This window comes from Solanum dulcamara, chromosome 3 (genome assembly GCF_947179165.1).
Source record: "Solanum dulcamara chromosome 3, daSolDulc1.2, whole genome shotgun sequence".
NCBI classification, from domain to species: Eukaryota; Viridiplantae; Streptophyta; class Magnoliopsida; order Solanales; family Solanaceae; genus Solanum; species Solanum dulcamara.
In genome coordinates, this window is record NC_077239.1 from 37,573,880 (window position 1) to 37,599,066 (window position 25,187).

General features: G+C 40.4%; 1 protein-coding gene across 1 annotated transcript; it reads left to right on the forward strand.

Annotated features, from left to right (window-relative positions):
• The first annotated feature begins 852 nt into the window (after nt 1-852).
• On the forward strand, nt 853-25,187 carry LOC129883545 (uncharacterized). The gene is made up of 8 exons (XM_055958183.1): nt 853-1,443; nt 1,718-1,774; nt 1,891-1,952; nt 2,217-2,292; nt 2,980-3,108; nt 3,856-4,098; nt 13,954-14,140; nt 25,021-25,187. The coding sequence occupies exons 1-8, from the start codon at nt 853-855 to the stop codon at nt 25,185-25,187; spliced, it is 1,512 nt and encodes a 503-aa protein (XP_055814158.1).

Sequence of the window (25,187 nt, forward strand, 5' to 3'; positions counted from 1 at the left end):
CTGATTCTGGGTATTAAAACTTGATTCGTGTATATACGTTTTGCTCACGGGTACGGTGAGGGACCTCTCCCGTCTTATGTTACTATTCTTTTGACTCTTAGAGGTTTGTGGATATAGATGTGGGTTGTATGTGTGTAGAACGTATGTGTATACAAGCTGTATATATGTTGTATATGAACTGTATCTAAGCTGTATATGAGTTGTATATAAGTTGTGTATGGGCTGTATATGAGCTATACCTGACTAGTATATGAGCTGTATATATGGGTATGTACGGCGGTACTGATATCACTTATGATTTAGGGCATTCCCGGTATTGTGGCGGCCTTGTCGTCCCGCATATATATGTGTCATGGGACGACCCCATGTGTTACAATAGCTTTGTCGGCTTATAAGCTTTCTTATCTATTAATGTATTTTGAGTATAACCAGGGGACAGACTATGTATAGTTGGTCAGGGTAGATAAGGGTGTCCAGTTCAGGCACCCGTCACGGCCTACGGGGTTAGGTCGTGACAGAAGTGGTATCAGAGCAGTCCTTTCTCGGAGTATCCACAGATTGTGTCTAGTAGAGGCTTGTTTATTAGTGTGTTGTGCACCACACCTATAAATAGGAGGCTGCAGGACATTTAGGATGTTACTTACTTTCTTATTTTAGATCGTGCAATAGAGCTATATTTTTAGGATGACCCCTCACTAACCGATCTATATGTTTACAGTAATGCCTCCAAGGAAAGCGACCATGACCTAAAAGGGCAAGTTAGCAACGGGAGAAACTAGTCAGACCCTAATAATTACCAAGGCCTGTGCCCAGTCTATGCCGAGGATTGTACTCCAGTCGGCAAGCTGTACTATGCCGCCACCTTCAGAGGAGCTTGGGGAAGCACCAGCTGCAGATCCTGAACCTCTAGAACAGGAGCCTCCCATCATACAGCAAGAGGCAGAGGATAGAGCTATGAGAGATGTCGTGCAGCTGTTGACTGGGCTAATGGCAGGACATGCCCGGAGGTGTGGCCTAGATGATGCCAACAGACAAGATAGCTTGAGGGTTTGTGACTTCCTAGCTTGTAACCCTCTAGAATTTTATAGATCAAGGACTACCGAGGACCCACAGGAATTTAGTCGACAAATACAGCGTACACTGCGAATTATTAGGGCTTCGGAAACTGAGTCAATTGAATTGGCCTCCTATCGGCTACGTGACGTAGCCGCTAACTGGCACGAGTCTTGCGAGTTATCGAGGGGCAAGGGTGCTCCTCTAGCTGATTGGGATGAATTTATAGAAGCCTTTCTTAGCCACTTCCTGCCTCCAGAAATAAGACAATCCAGGGTGGATAGATTCTTACAATTAAAGCAGAACGACAGGAGTGTTCGAGACTATAGCCTCGAGTTTGACTCATTGGCAAGGCATGCCCCTACAGTCGTAGTTGATATGGCAGATAGGGTGCATCGATACGTTATGGGCTTGGATCTTTATTTGGTTGATAGTTGTATGGCCATGTCTTCTCAGCCAGGCATGGATATTGCCCGGGTACAAGCATATACCCAAGGGGTAGAAGAGAAACATAGAAGGCGTCAGCCTAACAGAGGGTTTGATAGAAGTCAACCTAAAATGGCTAAGTCAGTTGATTATCCAAGCGAATTTCACAGCAGGCGATTCCAGTAGTTTGGTAGATACCCCTCCTTACCAGCTTGGAGCGTACCTCCACAGTTTCTAGGTGGATGAGTTAAAAGCGTTAGATATTCAGGGGCCGGACAAAGTTCTAGAGCTTCAGGTATACATGGAACCAGAGTTCTCGACAGTCAAGACCACTGATACCCTAGTGTCCTTGTTATAATAGGACTTATTTTAGGGAATATCGTTGGACTACCGGTGCGTATTTTTCTTCAGGGCCATATTGGGAGAGAATGCCCACTTAAGAGTACTCTAGGTGGTATGGCTCAGCCAACTAGGTCAGTTGCGGGTTCTTCTTCTTCTGTGGCTATGCACCTGATGGGGCGGGGAATATAGATACCAGCAGGCCGTGGTAGAGGCCGTGGTGGAACTTCCAGTTTTGGTGGTCCTTCTAATCGTATATATGCTTTAACTAGTAAACAGGACTAGGAAGCGTCGCTGAATGTGGTCACAAGTACATTATCAATCTTTTCTCAAGAAGTATATGCGTTGATAGATCCAAGTTCTACTTTATTATATATATTTCCTTTTGTTGATAGTAGAATCGGAATTAAGCCAGAGTTAATAGAATCGTTTGAGGTTGCTACGCCAGTAGGGGACTCTATTGTGGTAAAGCAGGTATATAGACATTGCTCGGCAAATGTGTATAGTCATTGTACCTTGGACGATTTGATAGAGTTAGATATGGTGGAATTTGATGTTATTATGGGTATGGATTGGCTAGCTTCTCGTCATGCCAACATAGACTGTAAAAATAAAATGGTTCGATTTCAGTTCTCAGGCAGATCAGTTGTCGAGTGGTTAGGAAACACAGCATTACTAAAGGGTAGGTTTATTTCATATCTTAAGGCAAGGAAAATGATTAACAAGGGGTACATTTATCATTTAGTCCACGTACACGATCTGGAAGCTGAAGTGCCAACTCTTCAGTCGGTGCCCGTGGTTAATGAATATCCAGATTTGTTTCCAGATGAAATTCCAGGCCTCCCTCTAGAACGGGAAATAGAGTTCACTATAGACGTACCACCAGATACTCAGCCTATTTCTATCCCCCCATATAGAATGGCACCAGCGGAATTAAATGAGCTAAAGGAGCAGTTGAGGGACCTACTGGAGAAAGGGTTTATTAGGCCCAGTACATCACCATGGGGAGCACCAGTACTATTTGTGAAAAAGAAAGATCGATTGCTGTGAATGTGTATTGACTACAGGCAGCTGAATAAGGTAACAGTTAAGAACAGATATCCCCTCCCTAGGATTGATGATTTGTTTGACCAGTTGCGGGGTGCCCAATGTTTTTTAAAGATAGACCTGCAGTCAGGCTATCATCAGGTGCGGGTAAGGGAGGAAGATATACTAAAGACTGCATTCAGGACCCGGTATGGGCATTACGAGTTCAAAGTGATGTTCTTTGGGCTGACTAATGCTCCAACAGTATTCACGGATCTAATAAACCAAGTCTTCAAACCATTTTTAGATTTGTTCGTAATAGTATTTATTGATGATATTCTGTTATATTCACGATCGAAGATGGAACACGCGAATCACTTGTGGGTGGTACTAGGAGTATTCCAACACCAGCAATTATACGCTAAGTTTTCTAAATGTGAATTTTGGTTAACTTCAGTGGCTTTTCTAGGACACATTATTGGGATTGATGGTATTCGCGTAGATACGCAGAAAATTGAGGCCGTAAAGGCTTGGCCAAGACCTACAACCCCTACGGAGATACATAGCTTCTTGGGATTAGTAGGATACTATAGGAGGTTCGTGGAAAAGTTTTCTTCCATTTCGGCGCCCTTAACAAGATTGACTCAAAAAGCAGTTAAGTTCCAATGGACTGACAGTTGTGAATGAAGCTTCCAACTTTTAAAAGAAAAATTAACTACGGCTTCTGTCCTCACTCTTCTAGAAGGACTCGACGGGTTTGTTATTTATTATGATGCTTCCGGTATTGGATTAGCGTGTGTTCTGATACAGCATGGTAGAGTTATAGCTTACGCCTCCCGATAGCTCAGAAAGCACGAAAATAACTACCCAATGCATGATTTGGAATTGGCAGCGGTGATTTATGCCTTAAAAATATGGAGACACTACTTGTATAGCATACATATCGACATTTATACGGACCACAAAAGCCTTCAGTATATCTTCAAACAGAAAGAATTGAACTTACGACAGAGAAGGTGGCTGGAACTACAGAAGGACTATGATGTCGACATCTTATACCACCCTTGGAAAGAGAATGTGGTGGAAGATGCACTCAGCTGTAAGTCAATGGGTAGCTTGGCAGAGGTACAACCTGAACGGAAGGAGATGATCTGTGAGTTCTGCCAGCTTGCCAGCCTTGGAGTCCGCTTAGTTGATTCGGGTGATGATGGGGTTTCTGTTCGAGGAATTGTTGAATCCTCCTTCATGGAGGAAGTAAAACGATGTCAATACCAGGACCCTCTTCTAGCATAGTATAGGGATGAAACTCGCCAAAAGGGAAAGACTCCATTTGAAATTATGACGAGTGGGATACTACGATATCGAGACAGAGTCTGTGTACCGGAAGTTGCAGGTTTGCGACAGCAAGTAGTGGGAGAGGCACATTATGCCCGTTATTCTATTCATCTGGGGTCAACCAAGATGTATCATGACCTCAGGGATTTATATTGGTGGGGTGGTATGAAGAAAGATATAGCCGAGTTTGTAGCCTAATGCCCGAATTGCCAGCAAGTTAAGGTTGAACATCAAAAACCAGGTGGGCTACTACAGGAGATAGAGATTCCAACCTGGAAATGGGAAGCGATTAATATGGATTTCATTACTGGCTTACCTCATACTCCCTAAAAGGATGATTTTATATGGGTTATTATAGATAGGCTGACAAAATCAACCCACTTCCTCCCAGTCAAGACCACATACTCTGCCAAGGATTATGCGAAGTTGTATGTCAAAGAGATAGTGCGACTTCACGGAGTTCCCTCCTCTATTATCTCAGATAGGGGAGCCCAATTCATATCCCACTTTTAGCGGTCATTCCAAGAAGGCTTGGGGACACAGGTAAGCCTTAGTACAGCATTTCATCCCCAAACTGATGGACAAGCCTATCATGACCCAACCCCGTAGGCCACAACTAGGGTCCGACCTGGACCCCCCATACACATATCTATTAGCTGTGGTCATATTGAATCGTAAATAAGACAATATTATGTAATAGAGCCCCACTGGGCGATAACATTTTTATAAACCTGTAGCCTTTTTCGTTTCTATCACATCATGATAGGGCACGTAAGCCGATAAGGCTGCCATAACATCATCACATATATCATATATTAGGTAGACCTAGCTGAATCAGACTAACATACACAACCCACATATTCATGTCTGCAGACCTTTAAAAATATTAACGACAACATATGGTGGGATAGAGCCTCTGCCGTAACCCGGAATAGACAAAACACTTTTAAACATCCATGGTTCGTATCAAAACTAGGCTCTGATACAATGAAGTCTCTTCAAACTGAGATTGAATGGAATCCTAAGCTGACGGACTCCAAAACATGTACCTGTACCTATGGGCATGAAATGCAACCCCCCGAAGAAAGAGGGTCAGTACGACATAGGTACTGAGTATGTAAAACATAACATAATACAACTGAAAGCGTATCTAAAGTAGAGAAGCAGGGGATAAAATATCAAACTTGGAAACCTATACCTGTACTCTGTGAATCATGAAAGCATGCATGCTCAAATTATACAATATAGCCGGCCCTTTCAAGGGTCTGATGAATCATATCTGTAGGATCATCAAAGGCCTGGTGCCATCACCACTTTATTGCAACACATCATCATCGTATATATATACATATGTACCCGACCCTCTAGTGAAGGGATTGGTGGACTCGTTGAAAGAAGTGTTACAGTATACACAAGTAGAATAGTGAGTAACTATATGCAATTTAAATCATAACGGAGACTCGACAGAATAAGAAAGTTAAGTTTTTGCTTGAGGACCCGAGTAGTGGTGTAGTCATCTCGAGTGTCCTCTAAATGCCATTATGGGCCATCTCAATTATAATCTTGGGGACCCTAGATATGTATTAACATATGGCTAAATCATTTATGGAATCAAAACACTTAGTATCGTATAGTCTTCAAGACTTGGAGCCTGTATATTTGGTACCTCTTTAATATATACAAGTTTCCAGGGAAATAGTCAAACTACTATCAGAGTTCGATATTCAAAAGTAAATAAGAGATATTTAAGAATGTAGTTACTCCGAAGCTCAGATCATATTCAACTTACTTACAACTAAGACAAGGACAAGCCCAAAAGAAGAAAGGGAATAAGCTCTATATAGTGTGTACTTTCCCTCAGGTGATCTGCATATACATATTTTGTACCCGGCCCATCATGGGGCTCGGCTAACCACTATGGCATCATAATCTCATTTTCATATCAAATACATCTCAATGGAAAGGAGAGATATCTTCTCACACACTACATTCTAACACATAGAAGCCCTACTAGGCAATACTTAATCTTTACAGGAACTCTAATACTGAACAGTGGATAGGGGTTATGAGGAGTACTTGGAATTCTGGGAATGGAATTATCCCCACACTTCATATACAATTTACTTAAGGCTAAACATTTCCCAAAGGAAAGAAAGATAGTTGTACGCACTTATACCAAAAACATGCCAAAAGAAAGTTTCACATACCTCTTGTGAGTTACTCTTTATCCTATTCGTCTCATCATCCTCTGAACCTATTCAACATGAAAGTAATACGAATATCAACTACTCTTAGCTTTCCATCATCTTAGGTTGCACCTTAGTATTCATGGAATCTATTTCCTTGTTCGTCTCTTTGACTAGTTTTTTAATTAGTTAAGGCGTTACCGAAAATTGGGCAGCACCTCCCCTATAATGTGCCCTATCCAAATTTCCAATTATGTCCCTAAACACTACAGAAAACCACAACAAAAACTTGCAACATGTGTTTACGCAATTCATATAAACAATATACAACATAAACTCCAAACGACTCACTCAAAAATACGATATCAAAATAGGGTTTCTAGTTTCCATTTTGCAAAACCTTTAACCGTACGAAGAGGGGGTCATGTGGCTGAAACCATCAACTCCCCCACCTAATTTAGAGCATACTTAGACCCTGCAACAACCAGCAACATCCCTGCAACAGGACATCACAAGAACAACACTTTACTTTGACGACAATTCAACTATGGCGACTCCAATTTAGTTGATTCCGAACGTCAAGTGTTTATATGACATTTTCACACTCCATAAAAACACCATAAAGTCCAAATTAAAAGGAGAAACCTTACCTTATCCGAAATTGGCCAAAATTGTCAAATTGAAACTCAGAACTTCTTCAAATGCGTTGAAATTGAGCGGGCTATTTGTATGACTTCCTCGCTTCCCCAAGAAGTAACTTTATGTTATTAGAACCCTAAATTCATCATAGTATACCTTAGATAATTTATTTACGGATCGAAGCTCAGAGGCGTACCTTGGCAGCCCCTAGGTCGTAGCCCTCCTCTCTTCTTTCTCTCACGTTTCTGTCCAACTTTTCCAAGTGTACATCTGAAGAAATTACTTCTTAGTAATCATAATATACACATATATACGTATATTCATCTCCACGTGCTTGAGGAACACCGTAGATAATTAATTCATGGAGTAAAATTGGAGAATTTACCTCAAATCCTTCAAGACATGGCTTCCTTTCCCTTCTTCCTTTTTCACGTTTTTCTTTCTACATGCTTGGCTGATTTTTGGCCAAGTATGTTGTACTTATTCATTACATATATATCCACCCTTTTTAGAAGGTGCCACGTGGCAGCCCCTAGGATGCCACCTAGGTTCATGCGGTCTATCACACGTCGCCACGTTGCAGCGGGGTCCACCCCCCAAGCATGCAGGTGAGTCACCTGCTTGGTTGAGGTGCTTGCTTGTCACCTGCTTGCTTGAGGTGCTTGCTTGTCACCTGCTTGCTTCACTTTCGTAAGTTCGGAAACTAGTTTTTGCTCCCTCTCGTAGGTTCGTCATCTCATTTTATTTTAAGAGCCTATGTAATCCATGCTACGCAGGCTTGGCATGTCCTCTAGTAGCTCAAGTATATAAAACTTTTACATTAACAACTTACATAGGTAAATCGAGTCCTACGACTCGTTACTTGGCCTCCAATTCCTTCCAGATTCTTATAATTCCACTTCCAATCTTCTCTACTATGGGGTATCACATCCTCCCATCCTTAGAGTCATTTGATAGCTTCGTAGCATATCCGGCTCACATGATAATGTCTGAGGAACTTATGAGACATTCCGAGTTTTAAAAGCGTGGGGTGTAACATCCTTCACCCCTTTAGAACATTTATCCCCGAATGTTAGACAAAACTTCTCTTAGCACCTTATACAAATCATAGGGAGATCTATTTCCCTAAAACATACTTCCATACAAGTACTTAATATACGCGTTTCAAGAGTTGGGGTTACTTGCAGACATCGATTATAGGTGCGAATACTTGTGTTTCATGTTCTCTTCAGTTTCCCCGATCATCCTTTTTCTGGTTTTGGTTTCTCCACCATATCTTGACAGAAGGCACGTCTTTAGTCTACAATCTTCCAGTTTGCCGATCTACGATGGCGATAGGTTTTTCCTCACGGAATTTCATCTCTTGGACCTCATCTATGGAATATGCCCTGGGTGACTTGTCAGTACCCTTGCGAAGCATTCTTATCTAATGGGCTGGGTCGATAGTTTCCAAATAAGGTGGTAAGCTCAACTAACCAGCCACGTTGCCCACCTTATGAGTAACTTGATACAGTCTAATATATTTTGGGTTAAGTCCCCTTTTCTGGGTTACTCTGTGATGAACATCCAATAATCCATTTAAACTCTGAATGATGATGTCGATTATCTGTATCTCATTTCTGCCGACTCTGGGTTGTTAGTCAATAGTTTGCTTAATCCTGTTTGTCCTACCAACTTAGTCTTTTGCCCCAACAGGGGGACTTATACACTTTGCCTTACAACATCTTGTAGGGGGTAATCTGAATGCTGGAATGGTAGCCCTTCTCGTAGGCAAATTCACTAAGTGGTGGGCGATCATCTCAGTTACTCTTAAAGCCAACCATATTAGTCCACAATATATCTTCTAACGTCTGATAGTATGCTCAGTCTATTCAACAGCTCGAGGGAAAAACTGGGTACTAAGACCTACCTGTGTTCCCGATCTCTTCTTAGACTGATCTCTAGACATTAATCATAATTAAAGTCCCTCTATCTGAGGTATTAACTAGGGAAACCTCACGGAACTTTACCATCTCCATGTTCTATAACTTCCCCTAATTTCAGTAGCATAGGTGCTTTTGATTGGAAGCAAATAGGCTGATTCATTAGCCTACTCACAATAACCCATATAGCACCCTACTCTTACAAAGTATAAAATGGGTGCGTAATGACATTGATAATTTGGGAATAGTTAGCTTCATATAGTCCTTCTCGACTCTTTCCAGAACTTTAAATGGCATTTTATCTTTTGGGTTCTGCTTTTCAATCGTAAGGGTTGGCTACTGATTAATGCTGCAGTCCCCTCATATAATGGCTCTCATAGTCGTTCTGTGCTTTGTCTAATATGATCTAGTATAATTCCGAAAGAATTTTGGCATATAAACTTCCCATCCTGTAGTAACTAGCTAGTTCTGCCAATTTTACTTAGACCCTTTCACCATTTCCCTTACCCCCGCTTGTAATCCTCTAGATCCATTATCTTGTATCTTTCTTTACCTTTACAATATTATGAGAGGGTACAAAAAGTATCCTAGCGTTACCTCGCTAGTCCTCATGTTTTACCCTGTCTTTTTCCCTCTTATCCTACACTCGATGTCGGGGTAGATCTTTGGTCCACTCGTGGCCATGTCTTACTCAACCCTAGCACTAATTCCATCTCGGTAATTTGGCTTAACCTATCTTTGTATCTCTCGATAGTTAATTACAACTTGGGCTCCCTTGCCTAGGACAATAGCTGTAGGGACTCCATAAGGTCCTACCACTCTTTTACCCTACAATTTTAGACTAACATCGTTGATCAACAAGTAACCTTCCCTCCAGAGTCATCTGGAGCTGGAGTGCGAAATGAGTCTTGTAGTCCTGGTCATATTGTGAAATATTCGACCTTGGGTATTGCTTCCTGTCATTCGTAAATTACATCAGCTGGTACCCTTACCTTTTGGGTTTTGCTTTTTTTTTTGCCCTCAGAGTTGGCTTCCAAGTGGTGTCGAAATTCCCTCGCCCACTAGCCCATATAGTCATTCTGTGGTTTACCTTTCATTAACTAGTTCTATGTTGAAGAGCTGTGGCATTTGAGTGTGTCGTCAATTAGAAATTAGCTAATCCTTCTTGTTTTGCTTAATCCCTTGTTACATTTACCTTAACGTATCTTATAATACTCTAGGTACATAATCTCATATCGTTTCTCCGTTGCTAGTTCAGATTCTTCCATCTCCCGCGATCACACTAGCACTAACGTATTAAGTTCCATCAGAATTTTGAAGTTAAGTGTGCTGGGGCGAGAGTAATATTGGGATGGGTGACCTCCCTGGGAAGTCTTCGTGTCGCATTTCATTGTAACCTTTTCCACGATGTGCGGGAACTCAATTTAGCCCCAGATTTACCTCAGCATTGTCTCGCGAGTCTTTATGTTTCACCTTCTAGTGTTATGTCATTCAGGGTCTCGTTACAAACTTCTTAAAGATGCCTTATATAGCATTCTGGCTTCCATCCAATTATTGGTAGCTTCCGGACCTTTCTAACTTGGCTCGGCAAGATATCTTGTGGATGTTTAGACGTCCATCTCAAATATATTGCCATATTAATTGCCTCCTCTTACTTTTGCCATTTTCTCATTAACTTCCCCCCTTTAGAAGTTACCCGTACTTTCCTCTGTTTGTATATTGTTCTACGCCTCTATGTACAATCTCATTTTTTGTCCAATTCCTTTCACCAATCTATTTGGTACCGCATCAGGTCCCCGTCTTCCCGTATATTTCATAACCTGATTGTACGTGTACGAAATCTTGGTGAAACTACAAGGCGACGAGAACCTTTCCATACATAGTGCAACATCTTATCTATTATTCTATACTCTAGTAATGGGATCCATGGAACAACTCATTTGAGGCCACATCTTACTTAACTTCATCAAAATTTAATTAGTACTTGTAGTCGTTCCAATCCTAACTAGGCAGTGCTAATATTCTGACGATAACTATTCCATGTTTTCTTTAAGCAATGGCTTTGTCCCAACCTATATCCCTTGTTTCTTGGGACGAACGTAAGTTGCACCATTTATTCCCTAAGTCTGCCATCTTTGTCTTTTAAGGGTTCCCCTATTTTTGAGGCGACGTTGTGCACACACGTTATTCCTTTATATCTTAAGCTCCATACTCTTACTGCGTACTCAACGCATGCTTTTAACTTAGTTAGCCTCTACCAAGGGTGCCTTATTAGCGGTCTCACTTTATCCCTGTATAATTATATCACACGGTTTAATTCATATTTAAATATCCCCCTTTTAGTTCGTACATATATTTAGTTCCTGACATCTCTTTGAGGTGCTTCTGTTAGAAGTTCTTTCCCCAATTAGTTAGTGGAGAACTATAAACTGTTACCATAAATCATTTTCCAACCATTGTTGGAAGAAATCAGAACCTCTTAAACATCACAGTACTTCCCTGTTAATACTTGCCCTACCTGGTCCCCTTCTGAGTTTAACTCAAGTTATGAACAACTCGTCTAATTTACAATAGGAGTTGAGGGCATGGTATTTTTTCAAAAAGAGTGAAACTCATTCAGGGTACCTCTTATCCTTCATCCTTAGCCCTCTGTTTATATTCCTACAGTACAAATATGGATGGAGATACCATAGTATGAACTTTACTACTTAAATAAGCTTTTGTTCCTCCGAGATAAAATTCTTCAAGTGAAAAGGGTGCCCCTTATCGACGACCTGAAGGGTACCTCTTACAGCTTTAGTTAAACACGGTAGAGGTACTTGGTATCAATTTTCCAGACAACTCAAAAATCTATGTTCCATTCCCTTTTCCTTGTTCTGGGAAAATTTTGGCAGAATTTCTTCTATACTTCTTACTATCCCATAACCTGCACGTAGAAAATACCAAAAATGCCTCATAGGGCCAACACACATATATATATTCAGGTCATATCACAGCCGCATAGGGCTTTCAATATCATCTCATATCGCAGTCACACAGGGCTTTCAATGTCAACAATAATATAAAAATACTGGACTTACCTCATACGTCAAACTTCAAACTGTATTTGTTGCACTCCCTGTCTTATTTCCTTTCAGGTCTCGACTTTACATTCCAATATTACTTCCATACCTTACTCAAACAGATAGATATCTTTCATGCCTTTACTTTACTTACCTGCATGCTACGTGATGTCCCATGTCGTCAATTACTTCCTTCGGTTGATGTCGTCCTTCTGTTAAGATCCAAGGTTAGTATAAGGAATTTTCCTATGACTCGGATCTATAGCACGATATCAGATGTAGAAGAAAGGTAACACCCTAAATGTCTTGTAGCTTCCTGTTTATAGATGTGGCGCGCAACATATCGATAAACAAGACTCTACTAGACACGGTCTGCAGACACTCCAAGGATGAACTGCTCTGATACCACTTCTGTCATAATCCAACCCCGTAGGCTACGACTGGGGTCCGACCTGGACCCTCCGTACATATATCTATTAGCTGTGGTCACATTGAATAGTAAATAAGACAATATCATGTAACAGAACCCCACTGGGCGATAACATTTTTATAAACCTGTAGCCCTTTTCGTTTGTATCACATCATGACAGGGCACGCAAGCCGATAAGGCTACCATAACATAATCACATATATCATAAATCAGGTAGACCCAACTGGATCAAACTGACATACACAACCCACATATTTATGTCTGCAGACCTCTAAAAATATTAACGACAACATATGGTGGGATAGAGCCTCTGCCGTAACCCGGAATAGACAAAACACTTTTAAACATCCATGGTTCGTATCAAAACTAGGCTCTGATACAATGAAGTCTCTTCAAACTGAGATTGAATGGAATCCTAAGCTGACGGACTCCAAAACATGTACCTGTACCTGCGGGCATGTAATACAGCCCCCCGAAGAAAGAGGGTCAGTACGACATATGTACTGAGTATGTAAAACATAACATAATACAACTGGAAGCGTATCTGAAGTAGAGAAGCAGGGGATAAAATATCAAACTTGGAAACCTATACCTGTACTCTATGAATCATGAAAGCATGCATGCTCAAATTATACAATATAGCCAGCCCTTTCAGGGGTCCAGTGAATCATATCTGTAGGATCATCATAGGCCCGGCGCCATGACCACCTTATTGCAATACATCATCATCATATATATATACATACGTACCCGACCCTCTAGGTAAATCGAGTCCTAAGACTCGTTACATGGCCTACAATTCCCTCCGGATTCTTATAATTCCACTTCCAACCTTCTCTACTATGGGGTATCACATCCTCCCCTCCTTGGAGTCATTTGATAGCGTCGTAGCATATCCGTATCACATGATAATGTCTAAGAAACTTATGAGACATTTCGAGTTTTAAAAGCGTGGGGTGTAACAAGCCGAGCGCACTATTCAGACGCTAGAGGATATGTTACGAGCCTGCATAATTGACTTTAAAGGCAGCTAGGATGATCATATACCACTCATTGAGTTTGCCTATAATAACAGTTATCACTCCAGCATTTAGATGGCGCTATATGAGGCTTTATATGGCAGGAAGTGCAGATCGCCTATCGGTTGGTTCGATGTTGGTGAAATGCAATTAATGGGGCCTGACATAGTCCAACAGGCGCTGGAAAAGGTAAAGCTTATTCGAGAAAGATTATTAACCCCCCAAAGCCGACAGAAGTCATACGCAAACAATCGACGTCGACCATTGGAGTTTCAAGTGGGTAAATAGGTGTTCTTGAAAGTGTCTCCCATGAAAGAAGTAATGAGATTCTGCAAGAAAGGAAAGTTGAGTCCGAGATACATTGGTCCTTACTTGATCCTGCGCCGAATAGGCAAGGTTGCCTACAAATTAGACTTGCCAGCCGACCTGGAAGTAGTACATCCAGTTTTCCATGTATCAATGCTTCGCAGATGTGTAGGTGACCCATCCTGAGTGCATTCCGTGGATGACATCCAGGTCACCGAAGAACTAGCCTACAAAGAACAACCAGTTTCCATCCTAGATCGACAGATTAGAAGATTTCGAACTAAAGACGTAGCCTCGGTTAAGGTGCTATGGCGAAATAGAAATCGGGAGGAAATGACCTGGAAGGCCGAAGAGGACATGAAGAACAGGTATCCGTACCTGTTCCTAATATCTACAGGTAACTCCAACTCTTAAGCACTCATATGTTAATAATATAGATGGAAATGTATGTGATAGCATAAAGGAAAGGAACCCCTTCATAATTTATATAAAGTCTTAAAGGAAGTTGCAATTAACATTCAGGGACGAATGTTCTAAAGGGGGGAAGGATGTTACACCTACATCTTTGAACTCGTAAGGTTCTTTAAGTTACTTAGAAGCTAGTATGTGAGCCACTTAAGTTACGACCCTATTGAACAACTCTAAGAAGGGAGAATGTGATACCCCATGGTAGGGAAGGTTGGAAATAGGGTCAAGAGAAGTCGAAAGGAGTTGGAGGCCAAGTAACGAGTCATAGGACTTGACTTATCTACGTAAACTACTAATTTAGAAGTCTTACATACATGAGTTACTTGATTACATACCAAGCTTATGTAGAAAGGGTTTCATAGGCTCTTAAAGTGAGACGAGATTACGAACGAGATTACGAACCTACGAGGAGGAAAAATAAATTGCGCAGGGTAGCCAATGGGAGGGTGATACGTGGAAACACCTAAGAAAGCAGGTGACCCACCTGCTTGGGGTCAAGTAGGTGACCCACCTGCTTGGGGGAGGTGGGCCCCACTGCCACGTGACAGACCCTCCTTCAGCATGTAGATGCGGTGGCCCAATAGGGGCTGGACATGTGTCACCTCTTGGGGCTTACACGTGTCACACCTTAGGGCCACATATATGTATGGATATGTATCATATACTCCAGCTTCCTTCATCAAATTTCCAGCAAACAAAGATGATGAACAAACCCTAATTTAAGGAGAAAAGTATGACAGCTTGGGGAGAAAAATAAGGTAAGTCCCAATTTCGTTCCGTAAATTAATTATATAGAGTATACCACGATGATATGGAAGTATTAGTAGTATAAAATTAGAGTTCGTTGCAGCCAAAAAATGGACAGCAAGCTGCCACGACGATTCAGCGCGCTAAAAAATTACGAGGCGCGATTTCGGTGAGTTCTAGCTAATTTTGGGAAAGGTAAGTTCTTCCTCTCTAATTTGAAGTTTATGATGTTAAATTAGGGTGTATTACACACCCTAGGGGCTGCTGGAAGTTGGTGAAAAAGTTTGAAAAGTTTGGCGTTCGAAATAAATGAATTTGGAATCGCTATAGTTGAATTGTAATCGAATAACGCATTGTGCTTGGGGTATGTGACTGCTGGTCGTGTAGTAGTGTGTTGTGATGCTGTAAAATGATTTAATGAGGTATGGGAGATTCTTCTTGCAGCCACACGACCCTCCGCGTTGTACTAGTAAAGAATTGGCGAAAGAAATATTAAAAACTTTAGTTTTGGTCTCATAGTTTCGAGTGAAGCATTGGGGGTTTATATTGTGTAATGTTGGCATAATGTGCATATATATGGGCTTCTGTTTGTATTTTTGGTTGGCTGAAGGTGTTAAGGACATGGTTGGGAATTCGGATAGGACACATTATAGGGGAGGTGCTGTCCGATTTCCATTAACACCTTAACTAGTTAAAGAACTAGTCGAGAAGGCGAGTGAGGGGATGAATGCTATGAATATTAGTGGGTAGCCTAAGTTGTTGAAAAGCCTAAGGGTTATTAATACTCACCTTACTTCCGTGTTAAATAGGTCGCGAGGACAACAACATAAACACGATTAAGGGGAGTCCATAAGAGATATGTGAAGCCTATCCCTTTTTTTCTTTTGGCATGTCGTAAAGCTAAGTAAACAGTGATGTAACATCTAAAGTAATTCCATTCTTGAATACTTCTTATTCAGTTCTGAATGTTAAAGCTTGTATGATAGTTAAGCTAATTTCCTTGAATCTTTTATACATTGAGGACTTAATGAATATACAGACTCCTAGTCATAACACTATTTGAAGACAAATACTCTGGAATTCTTAAGTGAATAGTCTTACTTTGGTATATTTCTAGGAACCTCGAAATGTAATTAATGTAGCCCCTAATGGCATTTAGAGGGCAGCTAGAATGACTATACTGTTACTCGAATTCTTAGACAATAACTTAGTCCTCTTATAGAGTTGAGTCTCAGATAATGATTTAAACTTTATTTTGTTTCTCACTACTATACTCGTGTATACTGTAACACTTCTTCTTTGAGTCCCGGGACGGTTATCAGATTCATGCAATTCACTACATTATCCACCAAGTCCCTCGCTAGAGGGCTGGCATCTATATGTATATATATCATGATGATGGATTGTAATAAGGTGACGATGGCCTGGGGCCTGATACTGATACTATGATGATGTGTTGTAATAAGGTGATGATGGCACAGGGCCTGATACTGATACTATGATGATGTGTTGTAATAAGGTAACCTTGGCATGGGGCTTGATACTGAAACTACATATATGATTCACCGGACCCCTAACAGGGATGGCTATATTGAAAATTTGAGCATGCATATTTTTATGATTCAGAGAGTACAGGTATATGTTTCTGATTTGATAAATTGTTCTCCTACTCCTCTATTTTGGATGTTCTTCTGGTTTTGTTACATTACACTTTACATAATTAGTACATATGTCGTATTGACCCTCTATCTTCGGGGGCTGGGTTTCATACCCGCAGGTACAGGTGCAGGTACACAGTTTGGGGATCCACTAGCATAGGAGTCCCACTCAGCGGTCCAAGAATACTCCATTGTGCTGGAGCCTGATTCTGGGTATTAAAACTTGATGCATGTATATAAGTTTTGTTCACAGGTACAGAGGGGGCCCTGTCCCGCCTTATGTTACTGTTCTTTTGACTCCTAGAGGTCTGTGGATACAGATGTGGGTTGTATGTATGTAGAGGTATGTGTATATAAGATGTATATACATTGTATATGAACTGTATCTAAACTGTATATGAGTTGTATATAAGTTGTGTATGGGCTGTATATGAGTTGTGCCTGAGTAGTATATGAGTTGTATGTACGGGTATGTACGGCGGTACTGATATGACTTATGATTTAGGGTGTTCCCAGTGTTGTGGCATCCTTGTCGGCCTACATATATATGTGTCACGAGACGGCCCCATGTGTTACAATAGCCTTGTCGGCTTATAAGCTTTCTTATCTGTTGATGTATTTTGAGTATAACCAGGGGACAGACTATGTATAGTTGGCTAGGGTAGACAGGGGTATCCAGTTCATGCACCCATCATGGCCTACGGGGTTGGGTCGTGACAAGTGTTATGATAAAGCTTAAGAAATGTGTCGTCGGAACATAAGTGCTCCCGAATGGAGAATCTGAAATGACTAAATGCACGGGCTGACTACTGATTAGGATAAATAGAAGGTGACTTTGAATAAATTGCTATGTGACTCGAGTACCAACAATTAGACTAGGTCAGCACCTTACGAGTGTGTTAAGGTATTTTACATGGGTAACCAAAAGCATATGTATACCAAATACGTTGGAAAAGACTCATATGTATTTGGAATGTTGAAATTAAGTAGACAATGACATAAGTATATACCCTAAAGGGGGGAAGTGGATAATAGAAATACCAGCGTAAGATGAAATTATCTGACATTACAGCACATTAATGTAAATACTTAAATTCCAAGTGAGATCCCATACTGGAATGATTCGACAAGATCTCAAAATCCGGCAATGGATGGGTAAAAGCTATGATATCTAAGATCAGGTGATTACGTGATAAAGATAATAAGAAGACAGTAATAGCAAAGTGATTGCCATAGTTCGAATGTATTAAAAAAAGATATAAGATGGCTTGAGGCAAAACTGTTAAGATATAATCAGTACTAAGGACAAAAGCTATAGTGGAGCCCTGACATCAACTGAAGGAAGTAAGAAATGATACGGATTAACATAAAGACTAGTATGGCGATGCCAAGGCATCTTCTGGGCTACTTTAATCTCCTACACACGTTCATGTAAAGGGTGCAATATGATGTGTAGTAAGAGAACTAGAAAGAAAATCTGAGTGCAGTAGGACATGCCTAGAGCATTACAAGTTGAATTAAAAGAAAATTGTATGATGGCCTAAACAAAATTGAGCATCACAATCCTGGTAGCCTATTACGGGAGAGGAAAATCCCAACTTGGGTGTAGAAAGCAATTAATATGGATTGTAATATAGGGTTACCTCATGTTCTATAGAAGTATGAGTTCATGTGGGTTATTGTGGATAGGCTGACAAAATCAGCCCATTTCCTCCAGTGAAGACTACATAGTCAATTGAGTACTATACGAGACTGTGTATCATAGAAGTAATGGGATTTCATGAAGTCCCCACTCCTATTCTTTTGGACAAGGGAGTTTAATTTACGGCTAACTTTTGGAAATAATTTCAGAAGGGATTGGGAACATAGGTGAATCTTGGTACAGTATTTTACCCTCAGAGTAGTGGACAGGCCGAGCGCACTAAGCAAACTTTAGAAAATATATTAGGGGCCTGCATTGTTAACTTTAGAAATAGCTGGAGTGATCACCTGTCCCTTATTGAAGTTACTTATAATAGCATCTAAATGGCACCATAGACAGCTTCATATGGTAAAAGGTGCAGAGCACCTACTAGTTGATTTTAGGTGGATGAAGATGCACTAATGGGCCCGGACATGAGCTAACAAGCTATTGATAAAGAGAAACCCATTCAAGAGGAACTATTAGCAGCCCCGAGTCGACAGAAGTCATACTCAGAGTTTGAAGTTGGGGACTGGGCATTCGTAAAAGCGTCACCAGTGAAAGGTCTAATGGGACTCGACAAGAAAAGGAAACTTAGACCTTATCAGATCAGGGGTAGAATAGGCAAAGTTGCCTATGAGTTAGATCTACCATCCAATTTGAAGCAATACATTCCATTTTCATAGATCAATGCTCCGTAAATATATAAGCGACCCTCCCAAAAAATTCTTCATGCATGAGGTCCATATAACAAAAAAGAATCCTACGAGGAGCAACCTATTCCCATCTTGGATCGACAGATTAAAAGGTTGAAAACTAGGGACGTGGCTTCCATTAAAGTATGGTAATGAAATGAGCATAGAGAAAAAATGACCTAAGAAGCCGAAGAAGAAATGGAAAAGAAATATCCGTACCTGTCCCTTATGCTTACGGGTAATCTACCTTATTAAGTTGATCATATAGGTTAATAAGAGGCCTATGGATGACACCCAATACAGATAAATCTTGAAGCACTCGTAAGACCTTAGAGACTAGCTAACATTCGAGGATGAATGTTCTAAAGGAGGGAAGGATGTTATACCCCGTACCTTTGTACTTCGGAACATTTTCTTAAGCTTCTTAAAGGTTGTCTTGTGACCCAGATTATCTATTATATTATCAAAAAACTCTTAGAAAGGGAGGACGTGATGCCCCATAAGAGTAAAGGTTGGAAATAGAGCTATAAGGATTTAAAATAAGTTGGGGGACAAAATAACAAGTTGTGGGACTTGACTTACTTGTGTAAGCTACCAACTTGGACATCTTACATACTTAAGCTACTGGTGTACATGTTGAGCTTGCGTAGCAACGATTGTATAGGTTCTTAAAGTGAGATGAGATTACGAACCCACGGAAGGGGCGGAAGGAAGAGTAGCACCTACTCGAAAGTAAGTAGGTGATGCACCTACTTGGACTAAGTGATGCACCTACTTGGACCAAGTAGGTGACACACCTACTTGGGGTGGGTCACATATGGCCACGTGGCAGCCTAGGAAGGGATGTATAGATATGGTGGCCCAATGAGAGTTTGACATGTGTCACCCGTAGAGGATGACACCTTTCACTTCTAAGGGAGGATATATATGTACATAAGATGACTAAGTAATCACTTTCGTTTCTTTTAACTTAGAAAAATAAGAGAGAGTTGAGAGAAACTTAAGGGAAAGAAGAAGGAGAGAGCTACGGGTTTGAGAGGCTACCAAGGTAAGGCCTGATTTCGTTCCGTGAATTAATTATTTAAGATATCCTAAAGTGATATGACGGTGTTTAATAACAAAAAATTTCTATTTGGGGCAGCAAAAACGTGACACAAATAGTCCACTAAGTTTCAGCACGTTAAAAGGACTTTCAAAGTGAATTTTGGCAAGTTTCGGACAAGGTAAGGTCTTCCCTTTAAAAGTGGAGTTAATAATGTTTTTATGGAGTGTATTATATGTGTTAAATTAAGTTGGAAGTAGGAAAAATGTATAAGTATGCTGGACATTCTAAGCGAACAAAATTGAAGTCGTTTAGCCGAGTTAAAATTGTTAAGGTTGTATAGTGTTGTTGTGATTGTGGCGTTGTGTTTGGAGATGGTTTTATGGCGTATTGAAGGGTTGTAACATGGGTAAAAATATGTTTGGGTGCTGCTGGTTTCAGCCACCTAACCCTCTATTTCGCGTGGTTAAAGGTTTTATGAATTAACAATTGAAAACCTTGTTTTGGTATCGTATTTTTAAGCGAGTCATCTGGACTTTGTATTGAGTAATTTTGAAGTGGTTTACTTGTATACGAGCTGATGATTGTTGTTGTTGGTTGGATGTAATGGTTGAGGATGTAATTGGAAATTTAGATAGGGCAAGTTATAGGGGAAGTGCTGCCCGATTTTCGTTAACTTCTCAGCCGATTAATAAACTACTTGAGAAAGGCACCTAGGGAGATGATTCCTATGTATGCTTAGTGATGGTTTGGGAAGATGGAAAGTTGAATTTTATTAATGTTAGTATTACCTTTGCGTTAAATAGGTTCAGAAGGCGATGAAGCAAAAGTGGTTACGATTACTAGATAAAAGGTATGTAAAGCCTATCTCTCCTTTTTTTTGGCATGTCTTCAAGTTAATTTATGAATTATATGATCTTCAGGGTAAATCTACTCATATATGCCAAGCGTAATCCACGTTTCTTATTTACTTCTCGATGATGGAACTCTTACAATATTTAAACTAGGGCTTCTCAAGCCTTCCATATGTTAAGAAGTGATGGGTATGTAAAGATATCTTCTTCTCTCTTGGCATGTCTTAGCCACAAGTGATTAGTATATGTAATGTGGGGGACAATTCCATTCTTAGAACTCCTGCGATAGTTGAGTTATTGTCTTGTAAGCCTTCTATGTGATGAAAAGTAGTATACGTGAAGCCTATCCCTTCCTTCTCTTGAAATGGCTTACTGTAAGTGAAATGATGTATGATATGAGTTAGAGGTAATTCCATTTATAGGTTACGGATATAACTTATGACTTGTACTCACTTTTGAATGGTAAGGATCTTAAAGTAGTTGAACTACGACCCTCGAGCCTTCTATATGCTAAATAGTGATTGGATGTGTAAGCTTCTATACTTAGAGGCTCTTTGACATATATACATGTATATGCATATTTTTCTATGTAGGGATTGGGCCGTACGTTCCTCGGAATATTACATTATATATGGATCAGGCTGTATGTTCCTCGGTATCACTATACGATATACAGATCGGGCCATTATACCTCAACAGATTATATGAGATATGGGTGGGCCCATTGTTCCTTGGCATTATCACACGCTATACAGATCAGGCCATCGTTCCTCGGTATTATTACACGATATGTGGATCGGGCTGTCATTCCTCGGCATGTACTTGCTATATACATCGATCGGGTTGTATGTTCCACAGCGCTAATGGCATATAGATGCCTATCATGATAAATGATGTATTTTTAACACTGAGTCCCCTAGTGGGCCGGGTAAAGGGTTGATGAGGGTATACACGACTTCAATTTATAAGATGCAGGTACTGTAGTTTTGTGAATGTTATAACTGTTGGTCCCCTGCATCTCTATGTTAGTTGTGCCCTTTTTATGATATTTTATACTGTACATACTCACTACATATGTCGTACTGACCCCCTTTCTTCGGGAGGGCTGTGTTTCATGCCCGCAGGTACCGATGCATGTTTTGGGGATCCGCCACCTTAGGATTCCACTCAGTAAGTTTGGAAGAAGCTCCATTGAGTCGGAGCTGAGTTTTTGGTACCAAATGTTCTATGTATATATTTGTTTATTCGGGGGTATGGCGGGGGACCTGTCCCACCATATGTAGTTATTAACACTCTTAAAGGTCTGTAGACAAGTGTGTGGGTTGTGTATGTGCGTATGTTCGATTATGTCTATATGATTTATGTTTTGGGACGTTCTCTTTGCTGTGGTAGCCTTATCGGCTCGCGTGTATATATATAATGGGACGACCTCACATGCTATGATAGCCTCCTCGGCTTATGTGTTATGCTGCCTAAATGACAAGTTGTGGTCTCTTTGGAGGCAGGCTTATTTATGGTTTACAGATGTATACGCGAGTGTCCATCTCGGCCACCCGATCATGGCTCATGGGGTTGGGTCGTGATAACAAGCATATGTATAATATTAGCACCGTGGAACGTATAGCCCGATCCATGCATATAGTAAGTTAGTGCCAGGAACATTCGGCCCGATCCTCATACATATAACACGTTAGTGCCAAGGAACGTTCGGCCCGATCCCTATACATATAACACGTTAGTGCTGAGGAACGCCCGGCCCGATCCCTATATATATAACACCTTAATGCCAAGGAACGTCCGGCCTGATCCCTATATATTAACACGTTAGTGCCGAGGAACATTCGGCTCGATCCTTATACATATAACACGTTAATGCTGAGGAATGTCTGACCTGATCCCTATATATATAATATAATAATGCATATACGTGTATGTAAAACTTGGTAACATATCAAACCTCCCTCAAATATCATCATAAAATATATCCAAGAGACTCTAGGTCTAAGAGCTTACACATCTAATTATTATTCAGTAGGTAGAAGGCTCGAGGGTCATAGTTCAACTACTTTAATACCTTTACCATTCAAAGGTGAGTACAAGTCATGAGTTATGCCCGGAACCTACAAAGGGAATTACCTCTAACTCATATCATATATCGCTTCACTTATATTAAACCATTTCAAGAGAGGGAAGGGATAGGCTTGACGTGTACTACTTTTCTTTGTGTCAACGACTTACAAGGCCATAACTCAACTATCGTAGGAGTTTGAATATCAAGAAGTGAATAACATTTACGAACCATACTTGGGGTTCTATGAATGGAATTATTTCCACATTACATATACAATCCACTTAAGACTAAGACATGCCAAAAGAAAAGAGAGACAGGCTTTACATACCTCTTATCGATTGCTTTCAACCCGGCTTGTCTCGTTTTCCTCTGGACCTATTTAACATAAAGGTAATACTAATATTAATAACCTTCAACTTTCCAGCTTCTAAATCCACAACTAAGCACCCATAGAAACAATTCCTTATTCGCCTTTCTTGACTAGTCTCGGCTAGTCTTTTAGTTAGTTAGAAGTTAACGGAATTCGGGCAGCATCTCCTCTATAACTTGCCCTATCCGAACTTCCCATTACATTTAGAATTATTACATCCAAGCAAAAACAACAACCAGAAGCCAATACACAATTATACCACCTCAACGTCACACCAAACAAGTCCCAAACAGCCCGCTTAAAACTATGACTCCAAAATATGATTTTCAATATTTATTTCTTAAAATCTTAACCATACGAAATGGGGTGTCATGTGGCTGAAACCAGAAGCACTTATACCCATATTTAGACAAATTTCCATCCCTTCAACACCACAAAATAATTCACAATAAGACACTACAATAACAACAACACTAGTTACATTTTAAGCCACTAGAATACATCAAAATAGTCCTTACACGACCTGCAACTTCCTTTAGGCATAACATCCATATTTTCATGTTTACAATCCATATTTATACATTAATAACACTTACAAACCCTTAATAAAATGTGGGAAAAGATAATCACACCATACCTTAAAAACGACTTCCCAAACTTATTGAAAATTGGCCTCGGAAGTTCCTTAACGTGCTGAAACTTTAGCGGACTGTTTGTATATATTTGGTGCTTCTCCAAACCATAAATTTACATTACTAACCCCTTTATTTCATCGTGTTATACCCTAGATAATTAATTTATAGAATGAAAATTGGAGTCTTACCTTGAAGGAGACAATCCGTAGCTCTCGCTCTATGCCTTCAACGTTTTTCTCTTTTTTTCCAAGGATAAACATGCTGTAATGAAATATATTTCAGCATAACATACATATATACACGTCCTTAGAAGGTGACATGTGGCATCCCTCTAGGGGTGACACATGGTAGCCCCTTAGGGCGCCACCTCATCCATGCGTCCACTCACATGCTGCCATATGGCAGTGGGGTCTACCCCAAGCAGGTGAGTTACCTACTTAGCCCAAGTAGGTATGTCACCTACTTGTCACCTACTTGTCACATACTTGCTTTCCTTTTCGTTGGTTCGTAATCTCGTCTTACTTTAAGAGCCTATGTATTTTTTGCTACTTAAACTTGATATGTACTCAAGTAGCTTAATTATGTAGGACATCAAAGTTGGTAGCTTATGCAAGTAGATCGGGTCCTATGACTTATTATTTGGCCTCCAACTCCTTTTGGATTCTTATAACCCTATTTCCAATCTTTCTTATTATAGGGTATCTCATTTTCCTTTCCTTAGGGTTATTTGATAGCATGGTAGATAATCTAGGTCACGTGGCAACTTTTAAGAAGCTTAAGAAAGCGTTCTGAAGTACAAAAGTACGGGGCATAACATATGAAAATCATAGGTGTCGACCATTGATATTTGTTGTCGATGATAGGGTGTTCCTCTATGTATCGCCCATGAAGGGCGTGATGAGATTTGGGAGGCAGGGCAAGCTTAGCCCTAGGTATATTGGCCCATTTAAATATTGAGGACAGTTGGTGAGGTTGCATATAAGTTATCTTTTCTTCTGGCCTTTTGAGCTATTCATACGGTCTTTCAAGTTTTGATGATAAATCGGTATGTTCTAGATGAATCCCATATGCTTCAGTATGACGAAGTTGATTTGGATGATTGTTTGAGCTACATTGAGAAGCCAGTTGCTATTTTAGACAAAGATGTCAGGCAGTTGCCATCTAGAGTCATTCCTGTGGTTAAGGTCCATTGGAGGCATCAACCCATCGATGAGGATACATGA

What these genes read in the sequence shown, in the direction of transcription:
- LOC129883545 (XM_055958183.1), top strand. Translation starts at nt 853, where the DNA reads ATGCCGCCACCTTCAGAGGAGCTTGGGGAAGCACCAGCTGCAGATCCT. An exon ending in GGTATGGCTCAGCCAACTAG is followed by an intron (nt 1,953 to 2,216) that starts GTCAGTTGCGGG and finishes TGTTGATAGTAG; the next exon opens with AATCGGAATTAAGCCAGAGT. An exon ending in ACTCTATTGTGGTAAAGCAG is followed by an intron (nt 2,293 to 2,979) that starts GTATATAGACAT and finishes TGTTTTTTAAAG; the next exon opens with ATAGACCTGCAGTCAGGCTA.